Source organism: Artemia sp. Qi Xiang Cuo, chromosome 2 (genome assembly GCF_049724085.1).
Source record: "Artemia sp. Qi Xiang Cuo chromosome 2, ASM4972408v1, whole genome shotgun sequence".
NCBI classification, from domain to species: Eukaryota; Metazoa; Arthropoda; class Branchiopoda; order Anostraca; family Artemiidae; genus Artemia; species Artemia sp. Qi Xiang Cuo.
Window position 1 is genome coordinate 42,096,434 of NC_142795.1, and position 25,646 is coordinate 42,122,079.

The following is a 25,646-nucleotide window of genomic DNA, read 5'->3' on the forward strand; positions in this document are numbered from 1 at the left end:
TTCAAAAGAATAGCTTGTTGGCGTTTCCCTTCTTTGAACAATCTTCATTTCTCAGCTATCAGCTTTTTAACATCATTCGAAATGTACGGACGGTCGGCGGAGAAGGACTTAATTTTTCTCTCGGGGAAGTAACTGCGAAATTTTTCTAGTAGACTACTTTGAAGACATTCTGCTTTTGAATCGGCAGTGCGGGCATTTGGTACAACTATCCAACTTTCTTGAATTATCCAGTTCTCAAACTCGATCAAACTGGTATCCGTGATTGGTCGGTTGGTTATCTCTGTTGTTGTGTACGTTATTTTCATGCTGTTCAATGGGTTTAGCTCAATTGAGAAATGGTAACTACTACCCCGGGGCGGGTCGACTGGGCAACTTCTGTAATATTTGGTCATATTTCTAGCAATTATGTCAAGTGATGCTCCTTCTTTTGTAGTTGGAAAATTCACAGTATTACTTAACTCAAACGCCCTGTAAAAATTTTCTAGTTTCAGCTCATTACCATCACCGAGAACAAACACCGCATATCTGGGCCACTTACCTGAAACGTAGTCGGCACTCAGGTTGAGCTTTTCAAGAAACCTTTTCTTCTGTTCGTAGGGCTGGCCAGGTGAGCAATAGAAAACACACACTATTTTTAGGTTGGATTCTTAGCCACATTATTTCGTCGTGGGATTCAAGACATGGAACATCATAGATTCCAACGCCACCGCCTCTTTTTTCCAAGGGATGATCATCTGGTCTAAGTTTAAAATATTTATCAAGAACAGTGATATTCAGAAGATCAATGTTTTGGTGGTGGACTTCTGTTACCCCCAGTACAGTTGACTTGAGGACGCGAGCTAGCGTTTCTATTTCAGCTACCTTATCTGGATTAAGACTTTCAGCATTAGTGTAGAAAAACTTTGGTATTGAAAATTCAGATGACGGGTGTTGTTCAGTCTTTGTCCTCCTTGTGGACTGATGTTATAAGGTTTGTCGCAATTTAAGAAAATTTGAAGAGAAAAAAAATGAAGTGGATCTCCAAGAACCCAATCACAAGATCCATTAATCAAAGTAAAGCACCGCGTCTGCTCTAAACAACAGTTTTTAGATAGTTGCTGGGGGGAAAGGGGTGAGCTGGGAACCTTTCTTTCTAGATGGGGGGGGGGGTAAAATGAGGATTCTAAGGGTGGGGTAAAGGGAAGAGAATGAACCCAGCTGGGATAGGACATGGGAGGGGGAGGCGCCTGACGGTGAAAGGTACCGGACCGGAGGGAGGACGGAGTGGGGGTCTTGGGGGCTTTCTGTGTCACCCTAAAAAAGGTTGGATCGTAAGCCTATCCTCCACCATAGCCGATAGATGAGCGAAATTACATGATTTGTCAAAACACGATAAAAAAGAACAAAGGTCAACACGATCAAAACTGCACATGTGATTCCTACAAACACCCGAAATAAAATCATGACATACATGTAAAAACTCGCACTGTTTACGAAACTTGCAAAGCTCGCGGTTAAAATATTTACATATTACATTTTCTTTTCCGCTTTTTCTCACATTTTCTTTCTTTTTATCTTCGGCAATTTTCTCAAAAATAATACACAGATCATCGTCTTCTGATGATTTATCAAAAACTCGGTAATCACTGCGGCATTCTCGTCACTATTTGCTGGAATTTTATCTACAAGCTCGGCACTCACTGCACGAAGAAACTTATTCGAGTTATATGCTTGTCCAAAATTACATTTGTCTCCTAGTTTGCACTTCCCTCTCAAAATCATGTTAACCGATTTGCTTGCTTTGGAAAAAGGGTCATTATCGTTTGGCAATCGGACAAACTTGATCACATCAGATCTATTTTTGAAATTTGTAATACAATGTTCAAATATCGGCGTAGGTTCAGGAGTGATATCGGTGGTAGCACTTTTAATTGACGACGGCTTTGCTGGCCCGGGAGACGGGAGTTTTAAATTGTTCATTCTCTCATGTTCGTGTTTCAGACACGCATATTCTTGGTCTTTACCACAGATTTCTGGTTTAAGATCAGATATCACTTTATTGGTATGTTCACCAATGCTTTTTAGCTTTTCAGTCAGAAGCTGAATTTCAGTCATTAATCTGATCAAGTTCATAAACATAACTAGACCAGTTTTTGCACGAGTATGCTTCAGTAAAGAGGGGGGGGGGGTATTTCATTCGGTGCTTCAGTTTGGGTTCCAAGCATTCGTCAGTAGCATAAAGCGGGAAATAGGAGCTGCTTTAGGTGTGTAAGTTTTATTCAGCAAGTTAGCCTCATTACTTATAGGGAAATAAAGCTTGATTGGTGAGCTAACGGTACTTTTCTGATTAGCCCTATTTAATGAAATTTTGTCATTTTTTTGCATAAATTTAATTTTAATAGTTGAATTTTTTAAAACGTATTTTGTTTATAGCTAACTTATATTTATAGTAAATCAGATATTTTTTTTCATTTGTTATTAAATTCTTTCTTCTTTTTTTTACATTTATGTTTATCAGTCACTATATCACATACCCTAGGTTATCCTATGGATATTATGTCACGTTTCGGCTGTTATTATTTAATTTTGGGCAGCCATGGAAAGCTTTCTTTCTTTTTGCATTTTTTTTTTCAAATATTTAGAACCCTCCTCCCCCCCAAAAAAAAACAAAAAGACCATGAATCCTGGCAAAATTGGCTTTTGTAGATCGTTATAAAACAAAAGGAATTACATTCCCTTCATATATAAATACACTATATAGCTAGTGTAAATACACTATATAGCTAGTGTACATACACTATAATTGTATGTAAATACACTATAGCTATGTGTATACCATTTAATACCTTTTATTAACAATTATAGCTTTGCCATTTAAAAATGTTATCTTTCACTTTGTGAATTAAAATTAGGTCAGATACTTACATGAAAGAACCTGGTTTGAAATCTTGTAAAAGCGCAACCTATCCTAAGATCAAGCTCCTGTCGGGCATCAACACTCTTAGCTTCATTTTCATTGGGTTCAATCAGATTATCCATTGCTTTTCGAATATCTACCTCAGTAATTGCGGAGAATTTTGCACGAAAAATAGTCTACAATGGAAAAGTGAATTAAATAAAAGCATAAGGTAACATATTGTTGGCTGATCGGGATAAATTCACATATAGTAATTAAAATCACAGAATCAGATAACACCACAATTAGATTTCAGACCATATTGCAGCAGTTCAACTGGTAACACATTTGAAAATAACACAGGCATAGGCAGTGTGATGTGTTTCAAGCGTATGCAGTGTTTATTATTCTGAAATATATTTCAGGGATTATTCTAGGAACCTTGATGAGACACCCTGATCTAGGACATTCCTCATTTCCTAACTTGAAGTCGGAACACTAAACTTCATGTAGGTTAGAGATATCTCTCTAATGAGCCTTAATTGACAAAATAAAGTTGTTTATTAATCTCTTATTTTATAAATTTGTTTGTATTTCTATTTTTATCAAGCGGCGAATTCTCTTGCATGAATTATGTTATCTTAATCCAAAATTCATTCAACCTATAAACTTCAAAATTATGACCTGACCTGTCCTTTACTAATCTCTGGATAATGTGATTTCTCCGTTTATCGTTAAAATTTCGTGTTATGTAAAGGCGCGTAAAGTACAAGAATATTACAATTTCCAGGAACATATAAATACTAAACGGGAGAATTTAAAATTTGACAGTGTAGAAGATGGATGGAATAATTTTAGGAAAAAAATTGTTAAGTTGCTGATGGTGTCTTAGAGAAGAAAGTAGGAACGCAGCTAGAAATATTAGTGAAAATGCTTTATGTTTAATAGACAAGAAAAAGGGCTTATACAAGGATTATCTGAGTGATAGATCATATGAAAATAAGAAGAACGTAAAAAAAGTGGAGAAAACATTAAAACATGAAATAAGAAGGTATGAAGTGTAGGGCATGAATAAAACTGTTTGGGATCTGGAAGATGCAGCTAGACAGCATAATAGTAAAATATTGTACCGGCATGTTAATAAATTGAGCGGGAGTAGTCAATCCGGACTTGTCCAAGCTAAAGATAGGAACGAGGCCACAATTAGTGATGAGGATAGAGTTAAAGAGAGATGGGCAGAACTTTTTCAGAACATGCTAAACCGGGATAGAGTAGCAGGAAAAGATGTAGAGGAAAATGAAACAGTTTGTGACACATTGGATGTGAAGGAAGACTTATTTTGTGAGGAAGAATTAGTGACATCACTAAAAAGATTAAAAATAATAAGACCCCAGGTCCTGATGGTGAGGTAAATGAGTTTCTTAAATATGATGGTTATGAGGTTAGAAATAAGTTACTGAGGATTAAACCCCTGTACACGAAAGGTGATAAGAGTGAGTGTGGTAATTATAGGGGCATCATCCTGGTTTCTGTAGGAAGCAAATTATATAGTATGATGATACTTTTTAGACTTAGATATTGTGTAGACAAAGTTTTAAGAGAAGAACAAAACGGTTTTAGGAAGGGTAGAGGATGTGTCGACTAAATTTTCACTGTTAAATTAATAATTGAAAAGTGCCTAAGTCATCATCCACCCTTTAGTCCTTAGCGTTATAGATTATGAGTAAGCGTTCAATTCAATTGATATAAGAGCTGTAGCGAAAGTCTTATCCTTGTATGGTATACCTGAAAAATACATTGAAGCGATAAGCGCTATATACGAGAATAACACTGCTGCAGTTAAGGTAGGAACGGAGGATAGTAGCTGGTTTCGCATTAAAATTAGAAGCAAGGCTGTGTTACATCCCAATTTATATGGATTATTTTGATGGAATTTGTCTTAAGAAGCCCAAAAAAGGCCATGGGAGAACACGGAATCAAATGGGGAAGTAAAACTTTCCTGGACTTAGATTATGCTGATGATCTAAGCATCCTAGATCAAAGTGTGAGCAAAATGAACAAAATTTTAGAGGGTTTATGACTTCAGGGTGCTAGAACAGGCTTGAAAATTAATGTTAAGAAGAAGTCCCTAAGGCTACGAATAAGTGAAGATGTAAAGGTGACGTTGGGTAACGAAAAGATCGATCAAGTGAACAGCTTCACTTACCTTGGTAGTATTATTAGTAAATATGGTGACTGCAGTGAAGATGTTGAAAGTAGAATAGCCAAGGCCCAAGGTGTTTTCTCACAGTAGAAAAAAGTTTGGAAGAACAGGAAGATAAGTCTGCAAACCAATATTAGAATATTGGAAGCTACACTGATGACAGTGGTCAAATATGGTTCTGAAGCACGGGGGCTACTAAAAACGGAGAAAGATTTGCTTGATGTTTTCCAGAGAAATTGCCCACGGATGGTTTTGGGTACCTGACTGACTGACCTTACTTCAAACAGTAGGCTGTACGAAAAGTATGGTTCAACCCCACTTTCTTGAGCTATAATGAGAGAAAGGTTGAGATGGCTAAGGCACGTTCTGCGGATGAAGATGGCCGATTGCCAAAGATTGTCCTTTTTGGCCAACCGTCAAGGGTTAAACGGAGAGCAGGTCGTCCAAGGTTGGGGTGGGAGGATGTCGCAAGGACAGAATCGGGAAATGGGAACTTCTTGGAAGGGTGTAAAGAGGGAGGTTTTGAATAGATAGGGATGGAGCAGGAGCATGCGTAGCTGTTTTGGCCTCAGGCGGCTTGGTGCTGTGGTGAGTTGTTGGTAGTAGTAGTAGTAGTAATATTACAGTTTCAATCAAAGAAAAGATTCTTTCTTTTTTTGAAATCTTTCTTCGATGATTAAAACTTTCTCTTTTTTAATGAATTATTCTCATTTAAACAATTTTACTGAAACAGGTTTTTCCTTTCTTACAACAACATAAACTGTAATAAAAGAGAAAACAAATCCAACAAGGAACAATAAACGGCAAGAATGTCTGTTTAGGTTACTTTTGGTCTGTATAACTGTATGACTAATACAAACATTTTCCTTTTATTTGAGGGAGAATTTTGCTGAGAAGAAAACTGAATCACAACGAATTTTGATTATGTTGACTATTTCCTATTGCGTAAGATTGTAAAATCAGCAACAAAATAGTTAAAAAATAAAATTTATAACCTGTTCGTCTCTCGCAGGTGGCAGAAGAACGGACTCAACTTCATCTAGAACTTCAAAACAAATGTTCTCACCCTCTTTATCACAATCTAACCAAAGAACAACGTAGGTAGCACCTCTTGCTTCACGTGATAGATGAGCTGGCATGCGAAGCTTCGGGGTGGCCTCCTTTTTTTCCGTGGGACATGAAAATAGTTCAACCTAGAATACAGAGAAATAAAAAACCTACCCAATATTTCTGTAAAACAAGAAAATGCTTCAACCTTTAACATATAGAAATAGGGAATTCAGAGAATCCAATATCATCCATTGAAAACAGCGCTTTCTGAGACAACAATGTGTGAACGACCAAGTAGGAAAATAGATCTGATAACACAATCATTAGGACCGACATTAGTGGGGTTTTTACGAAGCTCTGTATTCTTATACAGTTTTTTACAGAGTTAAAACTTTGTAAAAAACTTTTACAAAGTTTTTAAGAAGCTCTGTATTCTTAAAATTTAAATTTTCCGAAAATATTCGTTCCCGCGAAGACCTCAAAATGGTTTTTCTGTAAAATGTATTTGTTTATTCCCATTTGCATTAAAGAATACAATTTTCGAATGTATGGAGAGGCCATCGGTAAATAATACTCTTGTAATTGCCAACTGGCCAAATCTGGCCTCTTCCCCCATCTCCAGTTTTTCACTAATAATAATAATTCAAAGGTTACTGAGCTTGCTGATTTCAAACTTGAGGCTAATTGTAAAGCATAAGCGTCCGAAATCAGAACACTTCAAGTTATTGCATCAGGGGGGGGGGGCAAACCCCTTGCTTCTTTGATAGATAGGTGTCTATCATATATATATATATATATATATATATATATATATATATATATATATATATATATATATATATATATATATATATATATATATATATATATATATATATATATATATATATATATATATATATATATATATATATATATATATATATATATATATATATATATATATATATATATATATATATATATATATATATATATATATATATATATATATATATATATATATATATATATATATATATATATATATATATATATATATATATATATATATATATATATATATATACTTCATAAAACCTGTTTGATTTTGAATCAAGGATGGTCTATAAGGATTTCTCTCATTGTTGATTTACAGATTTGAGGATGATATTGCGATTCAGACATCCAAAACTAAAAAACGGCAAGGGCGTAGATTACAAACGGTGGAAATGTCACATTTTGTAGAAATCAGTAAAATGCAAGTTCTGTCAAGCTGCATGAACAGAGGGTTCTAATCACTCCAATATACATATATAGACATGGTGTTACATATATAGACTCCAATATACATATATAGACTCCAATATACATTAATATAGACTACGCATAGCTTATATAGACATGGTGTTCTTCTTTTGGCTAATGATTATTTAGGGATTCTTCAGAAAAAGTTTAATCTTTAAACGTTAATCATTAAAAGTCTTTAAGATTGCATTTTAAATGTCTTGGATTAAAACACCAAAAGCCCATATTTCAAAGATAGTGTCGGATTCAACCACAATTGGTGGTTATAAGGAGCGAACCTGTGATTACAAATTTAAGGCTAATATAGAAATAAGGACATCCACAATCAAAATTTACAGGTATGTATTTAAAAAATAGTCGTCATGTGACACCTTGTCTGAAAAGGTCATTAAGATAAGTGCATGAATTTTATAATTAGAAACACCGTAAATAAACATATCAAAAATGATATTACACTGGTATTTAATGGTTTCTGAGCTTGTTGATTACAAATATGGAATTAAAATTGCAATACGTCTAACATCAAAATACTATTAATACACACTTCATAATTAGAGGACATGTTCTGACTTTTTGAAAATCAGAGTCACGCAAGGATTTTCAACCTGCATGATTGGAAGCCAACTGAGGACTCTTGGGATGTGGGCCACAGTCGAAAATAGAAACTGTGTATATCCCTGGTATCTTGCAAGCAATCCATTGTGATTTTAAAAGGCCACGTTAGCATCCTGTCTTTAGTATAGGGACATAAATCCATATTTTATAAAAGATTGTTCGGATTCGGAGAGATTACGACAACAAATAATCTCATCCCAGAATTATACTAGAGAACAATTATCTGATTCAAACTCTTATACTACAATACTAATACCCCTGGGCCCTGGCGCAATCCATAAATGGTCAATAAACTTCAGTGAAGAGGGGGTAGAAGAAACAGAAGTGGCGGCGAATTCAGGCTCTCAACGGGGAGGAGGGGCTAGATTTTGTTGTCTCCCAGTATTTTGAAAATAATTTTTTAGTGTTTTCATTGAAAAATCGGAAAACAACAAAAGTGCGCCCTCGCCTAAATTCTGAGTAATACATTTTTTGCGTATCTTCGTTAAAAATACCGTAAAAACCATCTTTAACCCTCCCTCCCGTACATTTTCAGGAATTAGCACCCCTGAGTGAATTTAGCTATCATAGTTTACCCGAGCTCAAGTATGCAAGCATTTAAAGGTTGGTAGTATATCAGCTAAATGTCACCAAATGAACATTCGGAGATACCATTTTAGATGCAGCTAAATCAAACTTTTCAACCACAAAATCATTTTTTTACGAAGAAATTCTTCCATATAAAAATCAACTGACCAATCCCTTGGCTTTTAAAAAGCAAAGATGAATTTTGCAGAGATGACCGTGTCAAACCAGCAGTCCTTAAATACTATAAAAAGCTCATATGAACGGAAATTAAAACTTTTAGAGCCCTTTACAAATAGCATTTACAACAAAGTGGCATCTTCTGCCTTTTTCCGACTCAAGAGAACAATTTTGCTCAGAAGAGGGCCATAAAACTATTGACAAAAAATCTGACGTAGCAGTAGTATAAAGAATGTATATTCTGTCCCACCTAGATCACCCATCAATTTACTCCCCTTTCAATTCAATGTTACATCATTTTATATGAAAACCAGTAACATTTCTACAAAATTCCCATCATAAGCTTTAAGATCAAAACAGGTCTTGTGAAATAAGAACTTGATGCATATTTTACTTATATTCAATACTTTGTATATACTACTGATAAAATGAAATAATTTAATATGATTTGATATTAAATGGATAGTTCGATATCAATATCAAATTATTGTTATCTTTACTGTTTCTTTCAATAACCTTCAAAATCATACCTTTATCTTATTTTTTAAGTATCTTTTCAAAGTCGACTGCTGTAGAATCAAATCGTTTTGGTGCAAATATACCAACCGCTTTATTTTTAAAATTGCTAGAAATAACGAGTTTATTTTCATATTTGATTTTTACACATTTCATTGCTTTAATTTCGTATTCAGATCCTTGATCCAAGTCTTCTTTTTGAACGGTTCGATTGTATTTATTTTCGATTTATATTTCTCTTATAAGTTTCTCCATGTATTAGGCGATGATTTTATTAGATAAATTTTCTGAATCGGAAATAACTTATAGATTAACATGTAATTTATGATCAATGACATCCGAGTTTGCTTTTCTTTCTGAAAATGGGCGTAAAAGGATATTTTGGGGCTTGGGTACCCCTGTCCTCTTAAGAGAATCCGTTGGGCAACACTATTAGATAATGTGCAACTATGCGGTACTCTAAAGCCACTAGTTTTATTGGATAAATGGTCTATAATAACGGCAGCTAATTTTTTATGTACTGCATTTATGCTAATGAACTATTTAGGTACACATTTTATAGCCAGTAGCCAGTATTGCCTTTGAAACCCAGAGGCTGTATAAATACTTACGAGCTTTTACGGGCCAAAATACTGTAATGTGGCAATAACTTGCGGTGTAAGGTCCGTTACTTAAAAAGGAAGTAGATCTTATATATTCATTCGATTAACCCTCTTTCTATGAATTCATTCATATATGATTATGATATGAATATGATTCATTCATATATGAATTCTATATGGTCACCTGCTTAAATTGTCTGGAAATTTCGTATTTTGTCAATGTGACTTTAGAATTCTCAGACATGTTGAATTTCTTTGCATAATTTTGGTCAAGACCCCACACGCATGGGCGCCCATAAGCTGAATTCCAGGGGGGGCAAACCTGGTCTAATTGGCAATTGTAATGCTATATAATAGAAATCTCAGAACAAAAATATAAAACTAAGGCAGCATCATTCAGCCAGGGGGGCGGCCCCTCCCTTATGGGCGACCATGCCCACACTTTCATTTTCTATTTATGAAAACTGTGCAATCCAATTTCATTCAATTCGATTTTTCATATGCAAACGTTCATATTTAAATAGCTATAAGAGCAACATTGAAATGAATAAGTTTTAAATATTTAGAATCAGTCTCAATAATAGATTTTGAATCTGGTATTGCAGACAACACTTTTTTTATTTTTGGCTTCTATTGGCAGTAATTGCTCTTTATGTACGTTCTGTTATTACGGACTGTTTGATCGAAGACTCTCCTAAAAATAAGGGAAGTTATTACTCACTACTTCAGCACCCGTTTTCGACAGACAAAGTTTAATATTCGCATAACAATGCTTCAATAATCATAGTCATCCCTAAGAAATTCAGCAGTCCGAATATTTAGTAGAGGGGATCTAATATATATATATATATATATATATATATATATATATATATATATATATATATATATATAAATAAATATATATATATATATATATATATATATATATATATATATATATATATATATATATATATATATATAAATAAATATATATATATATATATATATATATATATATATATATATATATATATATATATATATATATATATATATATATATATATATATATATATATATATATATATATGTATAACCTTTGGGGTGTCTCCCAATCACTCAAATGACCTATTTTTCACACCGATTTTATTGAAAGGTTGAGAATGCTGCAATTTTTTTTAAATCGGAACAATACAAAAATTGAAACCTGAGTTTTTGGGAGTGCCAATAAAACCGATGATCTCTCCATCTCACTGTGAACTTTTTAGAAGAAACATAGGGACACTGCAATATTGCACATGACTTGAACTGGGATGATGTAAAGATTCTCAGCGAGCAAAAATAAGTTAAATCAAAGCTGCTGACTGACTTGGTGAAACACAACTTAAGTCCAAACTACGGAATTTTTATGACGCAGCGTCAAAACGAGTTGAAGTTCTGACTCGGTAAAAAAACGAGCTAATTATAGGCAGCGACGGACAGACTTAATGCAAAACCAAGCATACTCCAGACAGGGTCCAAGAACAAGCTCCTAGCCCAGTACAAAAAAAAACGGGGATAACTGACTGGGAACAAAAATAAGCAAAGGTCAAAAAGCAGAATGAAAATGACGAGGGGCAAAAGCGAACTAATTCTTGACTCAGAGCGAAAACGATCCAAGTGCTGAGTTGGTACAAAAATGAGCTATATCCAAACTCTGTGCAAAAATAGCCGAAATCCTGACTGGGTGCAGTAAAGACTTTTGCCTGATTCGTTGCAAAACGACCCAAGGTCTGATTCAGTGCAAAAACACGATAAGTCTTGACTAGGTGCAAAAACGAGCTAAAATCTGACTTGGTGCAACACAAGCTACGTCTTGATTTGGAATAAAAGCCAACAAAGTCTAAGCTAGACCCAATCTTCCCCCACTAACAACTGTTTCAGCAGAGAGGTAGACACCTAGCAATCAATTTAAATCGAGAACATGGAAAGATTTTCAATCTGTGTGATTAAAGGAACAAACCAGTCCCACAACACCTCTAAAGCCCCCTCTAATCGTCAACCTTATAGAAGCAATATATAAGTATTGCACCCTGTCTGGAAAAAAGCCCCCAAGGATTTTCAATCCATACGCTACGCTTGGAGAATCAAGGTGGACTAGTGGTCACTCAAACAACCCTCCCCTCAACCACAAGATTTTTAGTACAAAGCTAGGTATTTGCACCTTGTTTGAAATGAAACCATACAAGGATTTCCAATCTGTATGAATGGACAAACAAACTGAGTCCATGGCTCTTCAAAGACTGCTGTTTCAAAGACCTTTCAAACACCGTGGTTCTTTCAGCAGAAAGGTGAACATTTGACACCTAGCTTGAATCAAGATAGCAACAGCATCTTCAATTTGTATGAATGGAGACACAAAGTGGGCCTACTCCTCACAACCAATTTTTCAGCCAAAAGATAGTCAGATTTTTTTTTTCTTTGATTGGCTTTAAAATTAAAGGGCAAGTACCTTGGGCCAATGGGATATGAGAATAATGATTTTCAGAGCATTACGTCTCTTTCAGCAATAGTATTAGTAGGAGTAACCGCACAACGACTTTGGACTAGTATATAGAACTATTAGCCTGATGTTCGGTTACATATTTGTAGCAGTAACCTCAGACATAATTGAATACCAATTTTGGTGAGAATCAAGCACTACGTGGGAAATATGTACTTAATATATTTGAATTTTTGGTTTCTATACTACAATATTAGTTTCAAACATGGATAAACAACAAGTTTAAAAACTCTTAAATACCGACTTCGGTAGTTATAAAACACAACTTGTGATTGTTGTTAGTTTGTTTTGATTTAGAACAGTCACTAAGTAGTCTTGAACTTGAACATTGAAAACCATTCCCTAAATAATCTTTGAACGGCCATGAGTCGAAAGAGGGACATTGTGTCTCTGGGGATGTAGAACATTGCCGTTGGATGGAACAGGGGCCCGAAAATCCTAGTTAGGGTCATCTAAGCATGCCAGTTTGAAAACACTGCATAACTCAGATTAGAGCAAGGTTAAAAAATCTCCACCATTTGAGAAAAATGTAGGTAACCTATCATGCTTTGATTTTGGAAATATATGTGGTACAATTAGCCAAAGATTTGTTATCATTAAAATCAGATGTTCTTAAATAAGGCTAAAGTGAAACAATTTGAGGAGGAAATGGGGCTGGATTAGGGAAAGGCCTCAGCATGGCCCTTCAATCACTTAGATTGGGAGTCCTCTCTGACCTGTGGCTCTGATTTGAAAAGGACGTGACATATCCACCTCTCTAATAAATGAATCTTTTACACATGTCACAAATAGGGGTGCGTCAACCTTTGAAAATTTTGCCAAAGGTTAGAGCAAATTTTTGATTGTTAATAGCTCTAAAAAAAAGTCCATGAAAATATCTTCAAGAAACACAAAGACCAAATATTATAACCTAGTGAGAAGAAAAAAGTCGAATAAAAAGCCAGCATGGTCTCTGAAACCTGGAGGGTATTTACACTTCTTTGCAATAGTTCTAAACTAATTGGTTATCTTGAGATTTCCCTCAACGTTATTTTCTCTCTGGTCGAGCAAAAATTGTTGTTTTGCAGCATGAAATGCTAGAAATTTGCACTGGGGTGTGACATAACCCCTTCGGTTGCATCAAAAGGCAGCTAGGCCATCCTACTTTTTGGAGGTGTTTTCCCACTTTTTCTGAGATTATGAAATTTTTCTCATGCTTATAACTTTTGATGGCAAGCTTTACACTCCATAGAATTTTTCATATTTAGAATCACATATGGAAAGCCAATATTTTTGATGCAGACTATACTTTGTTGTTTAATAGATTTTTTAGAGTTTTGGCTACTATTGTTCTGTACCTTTCATTACCTGTAGTTTGTTACCACAAATCGATTGATGATACATTACTCAGCAGTCTTGTAGGATCATTGACAATTACAGATATATGCCCATGACAGTGCTAGCTCTTTTGACAGTGCTAGCTGTTTTCTGTTAAATACAAACATAATAATTTCAAAAACCAAATTCTAAAATATTTGTATTTGTACTTATGTTCCAGTAAACAGTCAATTACATATACAACACACCATTTTCTTTTGCCTGCAAGATAGAAACATTCATTCTACATAGATAATGTTTTTCTTTACAAATGCATTTTGCACCCAAAAACATGCTTGTTTACATACACCTAAACAATTTCAGTTCATTACATTTCTAGAGGATATGGGATGTGAATACATCCGTTTACCACTTTACAAAGAAATTCATTGGATCTTTGGTGATTATGCTGTGAAGCAATTTATTTCCACCTGGCAGGTCAAGGAGAAAATAAAAGTTAGCACTGCCAGCTAATCCTTCTAGCTCCTCTATCAGTTACTCAGCAGATATTCTTGTGAGTCCGCCTCTGCATTCTTACAATCATATGCTACAGTGATCCTACATACATTGTCAAAGTCGCAATAGACGACTAAAAGCATGGAGTTTTTCTTCTTTCCACCGTGGCAAAAAGTCAGAAGAAAGCAGTAAATAAAACTTAAAAAAAATTAACAGCTAAAAAAATTATAAAAAATACTGCAATTTCTGTTGATAAAAATTAGTTGCTAAGTTTTCAGAATAATTCAGGTATTTGGTCATAACAAACCAAAATGAAGAAGAACAAACAAACCGAAAATAGAGAGAAAAGATTTGCTACTAAATACGCTTTTGTTTACATGTATATTTTGCCATTTATAATATTGTGTATTTGAAATGACAATTTCAAAGATACAAATTTTTGTTACATGACCTTGGAACTAACATATATGTGTTATATTCCCTCCTCCCTCTAAAAAAAAGCATAAGATTTTAAATAGCAATAACTCAACAAATTCAACCAATCTCCATAATTTTAGTTGACAAAAAAAAAGTTACCAATTCTTCAGAAAACCAATGTGACAAAATAATTGTGTGTAGTATTTTTCATAAAAAAAAATGAAAAGAAGAAAAGCAATAACAGAAAGAAATGTTTGATATTTTATAAATGTTTTCAAATGTGATTGTATTTTGTCATGATATTCTAATGTGCATTTCCAACTCCAAACTAAATAATAAATGTTTGCTTCTTGAACCTTTTATATTTTTTTTATATATATATAGTTTAACCCATGCATGTGTGATTATGATTTTTTTTTTCTTTAGAAAAATTAAAAAAGAAAAAGCACAAAGAAAAAAATTTAAGCAGAACTTACAGGATCTACTTTATCCCAATTATTATACTTTCCAGGAAAGTCTAGTGACATAACATGACCACATACAGAAGTCATTTTAAACAGAACACGCTGTCCTCGGAATTTTCCTTCCCATTCATGAACTGAACAAGCTCCATTGGATCCTAAAAAAAAGAACAGAGAAGAATAATAACAAGTAATTTTTTTCAGTAATTTACCTGCCTAAAAGTAGATTTAGAATTAAAACCCTGACATACAAACTGTGAGAATCTTAACTGAATAAAATAAAGTAAGAAGAAAATTAAAGCAAGATGACATGTGGGGAAGGAATAAAGGGTGGTGCAACAAAAACTCACCAATACAAAAGAATGTTTCCTAAGATTGGGACAAAAATAATACTTGTCTACAGTTTTGGCCCCTTTCAGAAGGTTTTAGGTTCATGCCCCCCCCCCCTACTAAATCTGACATTATGGACTGAAGGATGGCGAGTGGAATATTTCTGTAATTTAAGGTTTCACGCAGATTACAGAAAGCAATGTTTGGTCTACTCTGGGGTTTCAAAAATCAATACCCCATTTCTTTTTCAAAATTAATTAAAAAAAACTTTCCGAAAAATAGTTTTTCAAAGAAAAGTAAAGGCCATTTTAAACTTAAGCAAGTAAATTTTTGAAAACTTGAAACTTTTTGCAATCAAAAACGAACAAAAATTAATTAAAAAAAAACTTCCGAAAAATAAGTTTTTCAAAGAAAAGTATAGTCCATTGACTATACTTAAAGTGAGTAATGCTTAGATGGAATATGAAAATCAAGCTTAAAACGAAAAAATATATTTTGCTATTGAAGTATAAATGAAACTTAAAACGAACAGAAATTAAATGAACAATCAACGCAAACAAACACATAACAGATATTAATGAAAATGAATGAATTTATCATAAAATAAGTGAAAAGTAAACTTAATATGCAAATCAAGCTTGAAACAAACAAAAATCACTACAAAGAAGAGTTTGGGTATTGCCTCCTTCTCTCACTGTAAAAGTCTAAAACCTATACCCATATTTAAAAATAAAGTATTGCAACATGTCCGAGGGGTTAGTTCAAATAACAAACCTAAGGGAATAGCAGCATCAGAAGCATTGCATAAAATTATATGGCAATAACTTATTCCTTGTTCATTTCTTATATTAAAAGGTTTAATCCAGTTACTTTTGTGAGGTGGTTTCACAAAGGTAGCTTCAAATTGTAAATTTTAAGCAATTGTAAATTATATTTTTAAGGTGAGTTTATTTTAGTTTCATGTAGATTTTTTAGTTTTAGTTTATGTTTTTTTGTCTACGCTTTTTGTTTGATACGGGCGAAATATTCGTTTTTGTTTTTTCTTCGTTTTCATTTACTGGCCATAGACCCACTTGTCGTATTTACATAGTTTGTCTAAAACCTACTTGCGTCATTGGCGCTTTACTGAAAACTATATGCGTCTTGAACATGTCTTGAGAAGCATAAACATCATCAAATTGAACAATTGATATATAATTATATTAGTTGATGAAAGATCCATCAGTTTAAGAATTTATTTCCTTCTATTTTTTTTTTCCAATGCTGTGAGAACTGGAAAAGAAAATATCTGTAATATAATTCTTTTTGAGTGAAGGGCCAATGACGCAGTAGGCTTTTGGTTTTTATTTTGACAGTTAAGGAAAGGGGGCGAAGTATCCAAAACTCTTGTTTGTAGTGAAACTATATTCGTCTTGAACAATTTTAGAAAAGAACTAATAAATTAAACTGAATATCTGGTGTGTAACGATATTAATTGCAGAAAGCTTATCAGTTCAAAATTTTACTATAATTTTAATGTTTATTTTAGATATTTAGTACAAAAGAAAATATTTGTAATAAAATTTGTTTTCAGTAAAGCGCCAATGACCCAGTAGGTTTTAGACTTTTACAGTGATAGAAGGAGGTAATACCCAAATTCTTCTTTGTAGTGATTTTTGTTTTTTTCAAGCTTGATTTGCATATTCAGTTTACGTTTCACTTGTTTTAAGATATATTTATTCATTTACATTAATATCTGTTGTGTGTTTGTTTGCATTGATTGTTTATTTAATTTCTGTTCGTTTTAAGTTGTATTTATACTTCAATAGCAAATTTTATTTTTTCGGTTTAAGCTTGATTTTCGTATTCCATCTAAGCATTACTCACTTTAAGATATATTTATTCATTTAAATTATTACTTGTTGTATAATTTTTCCTATGATTGTTTATTTAATTTCTGATCGTTTTGGGTTCCATTTATTCTTTAATAGTAATTTCTGGTCGTTTTGAGTTTGAATTTTAGCAGGTATTTGTATCTGCTGAGCTTAAGTTTAAAATGGACTATACTTTTCTTTGAAAAACTTATTTTTCGAAAGTTTTTTTTAATTAATTTTTGTTCGTTTTTGATTGCAAAAAGTTTCAATTTTTCAAAAATTCCTTATTTCAAAATCAAACTTAAAAAAAAAATCAAATCTTCATCAAAGTATAAAAACTGGTATCAAAGAAACAATATCAAAGTGAAAAAAGTTTGCCCCCTTTGAAGTTTATATGATGACCCCTTCTATATGAAGTGCGTCTGGGAAAAAATAAATGGAGTGTGGGGGGAAGCTAGCTGCCCTCCGATCACTTTTTACTCTTAAAAAGTGAATTACAACTTTCAATTTTCAACTACAACTTTCAATGAGCCCTTTATGAAGTTTATACGAGCATCCCTTCCATAACAATTATATATGCCCCCAGGGCATAACTTGTAACGCCTACCCTTGGGCCCTGGGGGGCTGTGTTGACACCGAAATTTTTGTTATCTGAACTTTGAACTATTTTTAACAAAACGTCCACCTAAAAATATTTATCTGATGCATTTAGGGCGGGGCGGGGGGGGGGCTAGTTGCCTTCCAATCTCTTTTGACTCTTAAAAAGTGAATGAGAAATTTCGATTTCCAATCAAATGAACCCACTCCGAAGTTTATACAAGCATCCCTTTCATAAAAACGATATATGCCCCCAGAGCATTACTTACAACGCCTGCCTCCGGGCCATGGGGGGTTGTGTTGACACAGGAGTTTTTCTTGTCTGATCTCTGAATTATTTTTAATGAAATGACTATTTTAAAAATTAGGGTGTGTGTGGGGGGGGAGCAGGGCTAGATGCACTCAGATATCTTTTGACTCTTAAAAAGTGAACTAGAACTTTCAATTTCCAATCAAATGAGCCCTCTCTGAAGTTTATACAAGCATCCTTTTCATAAGAACCATACACGCCCCCAGGACAACACTTACATCACCTACCCCCTGGGCCCTGGGGGGTCGTGTTGACAACAGAGTTTTTGTTATGTAATTTTTGAACAATTTTAAAAAAACTGGCTATCTCAAAATTTGTAGCAGATGGGTTTGGGGAAAAAAGGGCATGGGGGGGCTAGTTGCCCTTAAATCTCATGACTCTTAAAAAGAGAACTAGAACTTTCAATTTCCAATCAAATAAACCCTCTATGATGTTTATACAAGCATCCCTTTCATAATAAATCTACATGCCCTTAGGGCATAACTTAGAACACCTTCTCCCCGGCCATGGGGGGTTGTATTGACGCCGGAGATTTTCTTATCTGACCTTTGAACTTTTTTTTTTTTTTTTACAAAATGTCTATCTCAAAATTTTGATCAGAAAGGTTTAGAAAAAGAAGGCAAGGGGGGGGGCTAGTTGCCCTCTGATCTCTTGTGACTATCAAAAGTGAACTTGAACTTTCAATTTCCAATCAAATGAGCCCTCTCTGAAGTTTATACAAGTATCCCTTCCCTAAGAACCATATATACCCCAGGGCATAACTTACAACGCCTGCCCCCAGGCCCTGGGGGGTTGTGTTGACACCTGAGTTTTTGTTATCTGACTATTGAACAGTTTTTAACTTAATGGATATCTCAAAATTTGTATCGGATGCATTCAGGAAAAAAGGGACCTGGGGGGGGGGGGTAGTTGCCCTCAAATATCTTTTCACTCTCAGAAAATGAACTATAACTTCCAATTTCCAATCAAATTAGCCCTCTCTGAAGTTTTTACAAGCATCCCTTCCATAAGAACCATATATTCCCCCAGGGCATAAATTACAACGCCTGCCTTCGGGCCCTAGGGGGCAGTGTCGACCCTGGAGTTTTGTTTTATGGTCTTTGAACTATTTTTTAAAAAAATGGCTATCTCAAAGTTCTTATCAGATGGAGTTGAGAAAAAGGGCGTGGAGGGGGGGCTAGGTGCCCTCCAATCTCTTTTGATTCTTAAAAAGTGTTCTAGAAATTACAATTTCCAATCAAATGAGCCCTCTTTGAAGTTTATACAAGCATCCCTTCCATAAGAACCATATATGCCCCCAGGGCATAACTTATAATGCCTGCCTCTCGGCCCTATGGGGGTTGTGTTGATACCGGCATTTTTGTTATATGCTCTTTGAACTATTTTTAACAAAAAAGCTATCTCAAAATTTTTATTGGATGCATGTGGGAAAAAAGGGCATGGGGGGGCTGGTTAACCTTCAATATCTTTTGACGCTTAAAAAGTGAACTAGAACTTTCAATTTCCAATCAAATGAGCCCTCTCTAAAGTTTATACGAGCATTTCTTCCATAAGAACCATATATGCCCCCAGGGCATAACTTATAATCCTTGCCCTGAAGACCTTGGAGAGGAGAGTGATCCTCAAAGATACAATTTCCAGAACTTTCAACTAAGTTGAACAAAATGGCTATCTCAAAATTTTGATTGGATGTAATTGGGGAAATGGTGGGCATGAGAGGGGGGTTAGTTGCCCTCCAATACTTTCAACTATTAAAAAGCTCATATGCCCCCAGGGCATAACTTACAACCCTTGCCCTGAGGGTTATGGGGGAGTGTCCTCCTAAAAAACATTATTCCTATCTGGAAATCAACTACATATCTCAAAATTTTGATTGGATGTGTTTGGGAAAATGGTGGGCGTGAAAGGGGTGTTCATTGCCTTTCAATCTCTTTTGACCCTTAAAAAGGGCACTAGAACTCTGATTTCCAATCAAATGAGCCCCCTTTGAAGTTTTTATGATGACCCCTTCCAAATGAAGTGCCCCTGGAAAAAAAAATCATAGGCAGTGCAATTGCACTGCCTAAGTAAAGAACAATGTTGGCACAATGTATTATTTATTTTTTTGGTTTTTTCCATACCAGGGCACTTGGTATCAAAGGAGTTGGTGTAGAAACTTCGAAAAGAGCTCATTTGATTGGAAATTGGAGTGGCTAGTGCCCCTTTTAATAGTCAAAAGTGATTGGAGGGCAATTAGCGCCCCCCGTGCCCATCGTCCCCCCAAACACATCCAATTTTGAGATAGCCATTTTGTTCAGCATAGTTGATTTCCACATTGAAAATATATTTTTGAGGAGGACACACCCCAAAACAGTCAGGGCAAGGGCTTTAAGTTATGCCCTGGGGGCATATAAGAACAATGTTAGCACAATGTATTATTTGCAATTTTTTTTTCCTTTAGAGCAGAACACTTTGTATCAAAGAAGTTGTCGTAGAAACTTCGAAAAGGGCTCATTTAATTGGAAATTGGAGTGGCCTGTGCCTTTTCAATAGTCAAAAGTGATTGGGAGGCAACTAACACCCCTTCCACGCCCACCATTTCCCAAAACACATCCAATCAAAATTTTGAGAGAGCCAATTTGTTCAGCATAGTTGATTTCCAGATAGAAATTATGTTTTTGAGGAGGACACTCCCCACAGCCCTCAGGTCAATGGTTGTAAGTTATGCCCTGGGGGCATTTAAGGTTTTTATAGAAGGCACTGTTGTAGAAACTTCGAAAAAGGCTCATTTGATTGGAAATTCAAAGGGCTAGTGCCCTTTTTAATAGTCAAAAGTGATTGGAGGGCAACTAACCCCCCTCTCAAGCCCACATTTTCCCCAAACACGTCCAGTCTAAATTGTGATATAGCCATTTTATTCAACGTAGTTTTAAGTTCTGGAGATTAGGCCTTTGAGGGTGACAACCCCTCCCACAGACCTCGGGGCAAGGGTTGTAAGCTATGCCCTGGGGGCATATAAGGTTTTTATAGAATGTGTTGTTGTAGAAACTTCAAAAAGGGCTCATTCAATTGGAAATTGAAATGACTAGTGCCCTTTTTAATAGTTAAAAGTGATGGGAAGACAACTAACACCCCTTTTACACCCACCTTTTCCCCAAACACATCCAATAAAAATTTTGAGATAGCCATCGTGTTCCACGTAGTTGAAAGTTCTGGACATTACACCTTTGAGCAGGATGTTCCCCCCACAGTCTTCGGTGCACGGGTTATAAGTTATGCCCTGGGGGCATATAAGGTTTTTATTGAAAGTGTTGTTGTAGAAACTTCAAAAGGGCTCATTCAATTGGAAATTGAAAGGGCTAGTGCCTTTTTTAATAATTGAAAGAAATTGGAGAGCAACTAAAGCCCCTCTAATGCCCACCATTTCCCAAACACATCCAATCAAAATTTTGAGATATCCATTTTGTTCAACATAGTTGAAAGTTCTGGAAATTAGGTCTTTTAGGGATGATAACCCCCTCAGAGCCCTCAGTGCAAGGGTCTTAAGCAATGCCCTGTGGGAATATAAGGTTTATACAGACTATAGAAATTTTTTGTAGAAATTTCAAAAAGGGCTCATTTGATTGGAAATTGCCCTTTTTAATAGTCAAAACTGAGTAGAGAGTAATTAATCCCCCTGTCACGCCTGCCATTTGCCCAAAAACATTCAATCAAAGTTTAGAGATAGCCATTTTGTTCAACATAGTTGAAAGTTCTGGAAATTATGTAGTATTTAAGGATGTCAAACCCCCCAGAGCCCTCAGGGCGAAGGTTGTAAGTTATGCCCTGGGGGCATATAAGGTTTTTATAGATAGAGTTGTCGTCAAACTTCAAAAGGGGATCATTCAATTGGAAATTGAGAGGGCTAGTGCCCTTTTTAATAGTTGAAAGTGCTTGGAGGGTAACTAACCCCCCTCTCACGCCCACCATTCCTCCAGACACTTTTTGTGGGCTAATAAGTGTAAAAACGGTATTTTTTGCTGGCTAATAAGTGTCTCAACAGCTAGATTTGGGTCCCCTAAGTTGTAGTGCCAAATCAGAAAACTATTTTTTGTCCAAGGTGGCAATTTTAGTAGGTACTTGTCAAAACGGAAAAATAAAGAGCATATTTTAGACTTTTCAAAGTTTGCCAATAATTTCTAGAAAGGGGTCACATATAATATATGTGGCAGAGTGGTAGCATTGTAAATACGTGTCAGTAGTGGACAGTTAAATCTCAGAGTGGATTTAATAATCAAAGCATAAGAGCTGGAAATTTGACGTTCAAGATGTGAGATCAGGAGGGAGTAGGTATGCTGTAATCTGGTGCCTATTGGCAGCCCCATATATACTATTTTATCAACAGGTTTTACTGAGCAATCACCTAGTGTGACGTTAGTAGGAGGGTCATTCTTCCAATTGTAAAGCAAGACTTCTGACTTTTGGGAGTTAAATCTCAGACCAACTTTCTTATAGTTGGACTGCAGACATGAGAATATTTCTGAAAGGCGGTTAACCATCGGGCTGAGATTCAGCATGTCATCAGCATAGCATACTAGGGAGATGTCAATGGAACTGAGAATGCATGATGAAGGACAGCTGTCTTGAGGCTCAATAATGTAGTTGTTGAAGAAATTGGGGGATAAAACTGCCCCCTGGCAGGCCCCTTTATGGACTGGTATCAAAGCTGACCATGGGGCTGGTGGAAGGCCTTTATTGGGAGGGAGCTTGAGTTGCATGCAAAGGTGAGAGTAAAGATCATGGGAAGCCCAAATGATATTTGAGTTCACTCCTCTTTTAGCTGAGTTTAGCAACATAAGCGCATGAATCAATTAATCAAATGCTCTCTGCAGGTCTAAGCCACCAATTGCTAGGTGCTAGGCAATATATATAGATATATATATATATATATATATATATATATATATATATATATATATATATATGTATATATATATATATGTTTGTATATTGAATTTGAATAAGAATTTATTATATAGAGAGGGCCCCACAAAAACAATTTGAATTGGGTCCCATCCCTAATTGATACAAGCCAGAGAACTAATACTATTATTTATTATGTAAAGTTGTAGGATACTAGTGGGTAAGTTTTTTAGCATCTCAGCAAAAAACAATTTTTAGAAATACCTTGGTAATCTAGTACTTGATTTCTATGAGCCATTTGAAAGCAATTGGACATCCCAAATAAAAAGTTTTCAAAGATTTATGACAAACCAAAAGCAGGCATAGACTTTTTCAGATTTGTATAAGAAAGATGTAATTTCACTTGTTGATAGACAGTCTATCATCCATCCATCTATACTAGGGCAGAACTAAGGTAGATGATTATGAAACAAGGATAATTCAAACAGTCTATGAATTTCTATGAGCCATTTGAAAATCCCAAATAAAAGGTTTTCAAAGATTTATGACTGATCAATTCCACATGACTTTTAAGACAATTGGGCAACTAACATTCTTCTTATCATATGAGCTTTGCCTGCTGGGAAAGCCTACTGAAATTGCAACAGGACTATCAAGATTTTTGGGCTGTCAGTTCTAAGTCAATATCAGTTTTTGGGTACTTCAGCAAAATAAATATTATAAATATCTATGTAATCTGACACTAGGTTTGGAGTAAAACCATAACAAATTATTTTTTTCAATGAAAAACATAGCTTTGTCTATTACTAGAGACTAAAAAGTAAACTAAAGGAGAACTCAAATTACAACAGTTTCCAACAAATTTGATGCTATTGTTAGGCAACAGCAAAGTTTCAAATCACAGAATTCAGCACTATTTTTAGTCAACAGTATTAAAAAAATGTACATTTAAATTGAAACAGTAAAAAACTGGTTTAAATTTGAGTGGTCAAATAAATGAGATATGCATTGTTACAAATAAGTATCTTTAGAATATATTACTCTTGAACAACTTGGTAAATTTCTAAGTGGCCACATAATTTAGCTTAGATGAAAAGTGATGACATCATTTGAAGCCTTTTTTATGCTCTTTCATAATTCAAGAATTGCTTCTGGGGCTAATTGCATCTTGAACCCTTAAAGGGGCCCTGAAGATATTTTATATGAATAACAAAAGAGCATAAAAAAGCATAAATAATGTTTTCACTTTCATCCTAGCTAAATTATATGGTAAACTGCAAATTTACCATGAAATTTACCTACCCCCACCCACTAAATGTGCAAATATATAGGCTACCCTAAATTGTTGATGGCAAAGTTTTGAATTGCAAAAATTCAGTGCTATTTTTGTCAACAGCATTCAAAAACATGAAATGGCAGGAAACGGTTTATATTTGAGTTGCCTAATAAGACAGGTTTGAATTGGGTAAAGTTCTACGAAATCATATTATTGAGTTAGGAATAAAGTGAAGACACCATTCAATGCCTTTTTTTATGCTGATTATGAATATAATAAGCATTTCTATCGGAAATGAATTTCAGCCCCCCTATATAGGCTATACCTAACCTAACTTAACCCTGAATAGGCATATATAGGGGGGGGGGGCTGAAACTCATTTCCGATAGAAATGCTTATTATATTTGTAATCAGCATAAAAAAGGCATCAAATGGTGTATTCACTTTTGTCCTAACTCAATAATATTATTTCGTAGAACTTTACCTTGAATTGTTATAAATAAGCATTTTGAGAATAGGCCTATATTACTCTTGAGAAACCTATTTCTAAACTAGGCTAGGATGACTTATTGCAAATTTACCAATTTGTCTTACTAAAACTATCTATTTTATGTTCACAATAAGTTTCCTAGTAATCCACCTTTATGAAACATACATTCTAATTTAAATATTCCATCAAAGATTAGGTAGGCCTAAGCCTACTGTCAGAGAGCTGGGGTTATACCCTATGCTTTTTGTTTTATATCAAACCTAAAATTTTTATTAGAATATCTTCATACCTTTTCTTGATGTACAAGTCTTGTGACTCAATATTTGAGCCAGAGAAAGAGCCAAAGACGGTTTTTCTGCAACCATAAAAGCAACCCTCATGTCGATTGATTTAAATTATTTGCGAAACAGGATGCGACTGCTGGCTCACTGAAACTCCATAGAGTATGAAAAATAACCGAAAAAAGAGTAGTTTTGGCTCAAAGATATTGAAACTAAAAATCGAGATGATACACACAAAAAGAAGATAACAGAATTATTCTTAACTGGATCTCTTTCTTTGCCTCAATGGACAATTCTTTTCACTCTTACCTTATTCCATAGTCACTATGAATGACTAGTCGTCCCAACACTTTGAGGAGAATTGTACCATGGCCAACTAAAACAAATATTTGTTGCAACACATTTTTCAAAACTTGGTAATCGTTGTAAAGTACCTGAGGCAGAGGATATAAAATGAAAGAGTTAGACACACTAGCTCGGTAACAAGTTTACACTAAGTTTATGAATTTCTTTGACCAG

General features: G+C 34.8%; 1 protein-coding gene across 3 annotated transcripts in view; it reads right to left on the minus strand.

Moving 5' to 3' along the window:
* LOC148955247 (DNA topoisomerase 3-beta-1-like) overlaps positions 1-25,235 on the minus strand; it is a 95,248-nt gene extending 70,013 nt beyond the window's left edge. For 2 of the 3 annotated variants that reach the window (XM_089108121.1, XM_089108120.1), the window contains exons 1-4: positions 25,136-25,231; positions 15,125-15,267; positions 6,074-6,271; positions 2,905-3,072 (exon numbers count right to left, since the gene is read on the minus strand). In XM_089108121.1, the coding sequence (XP_088964247.1) occupies positions 2,905-3,072; positions 6,074-6,271; positions 15,125-15,267; positions 25,136-25,226 (600 nt within the window). In that variant the 5' untranslated portion in view covers positions 25,227-25,231. Of the gene's footprint in view, positions 1-2,904; positions 3,073-6,073; positions 6,272-15,124; positions 15,268-25,135 lie in introns of all 3 variants that reach the window. The other variant, XM_089108122.1, reaches the window with a different exon arrangement.
* Positions 25,236-25,646: the final 411 nt, after the last annotated feature.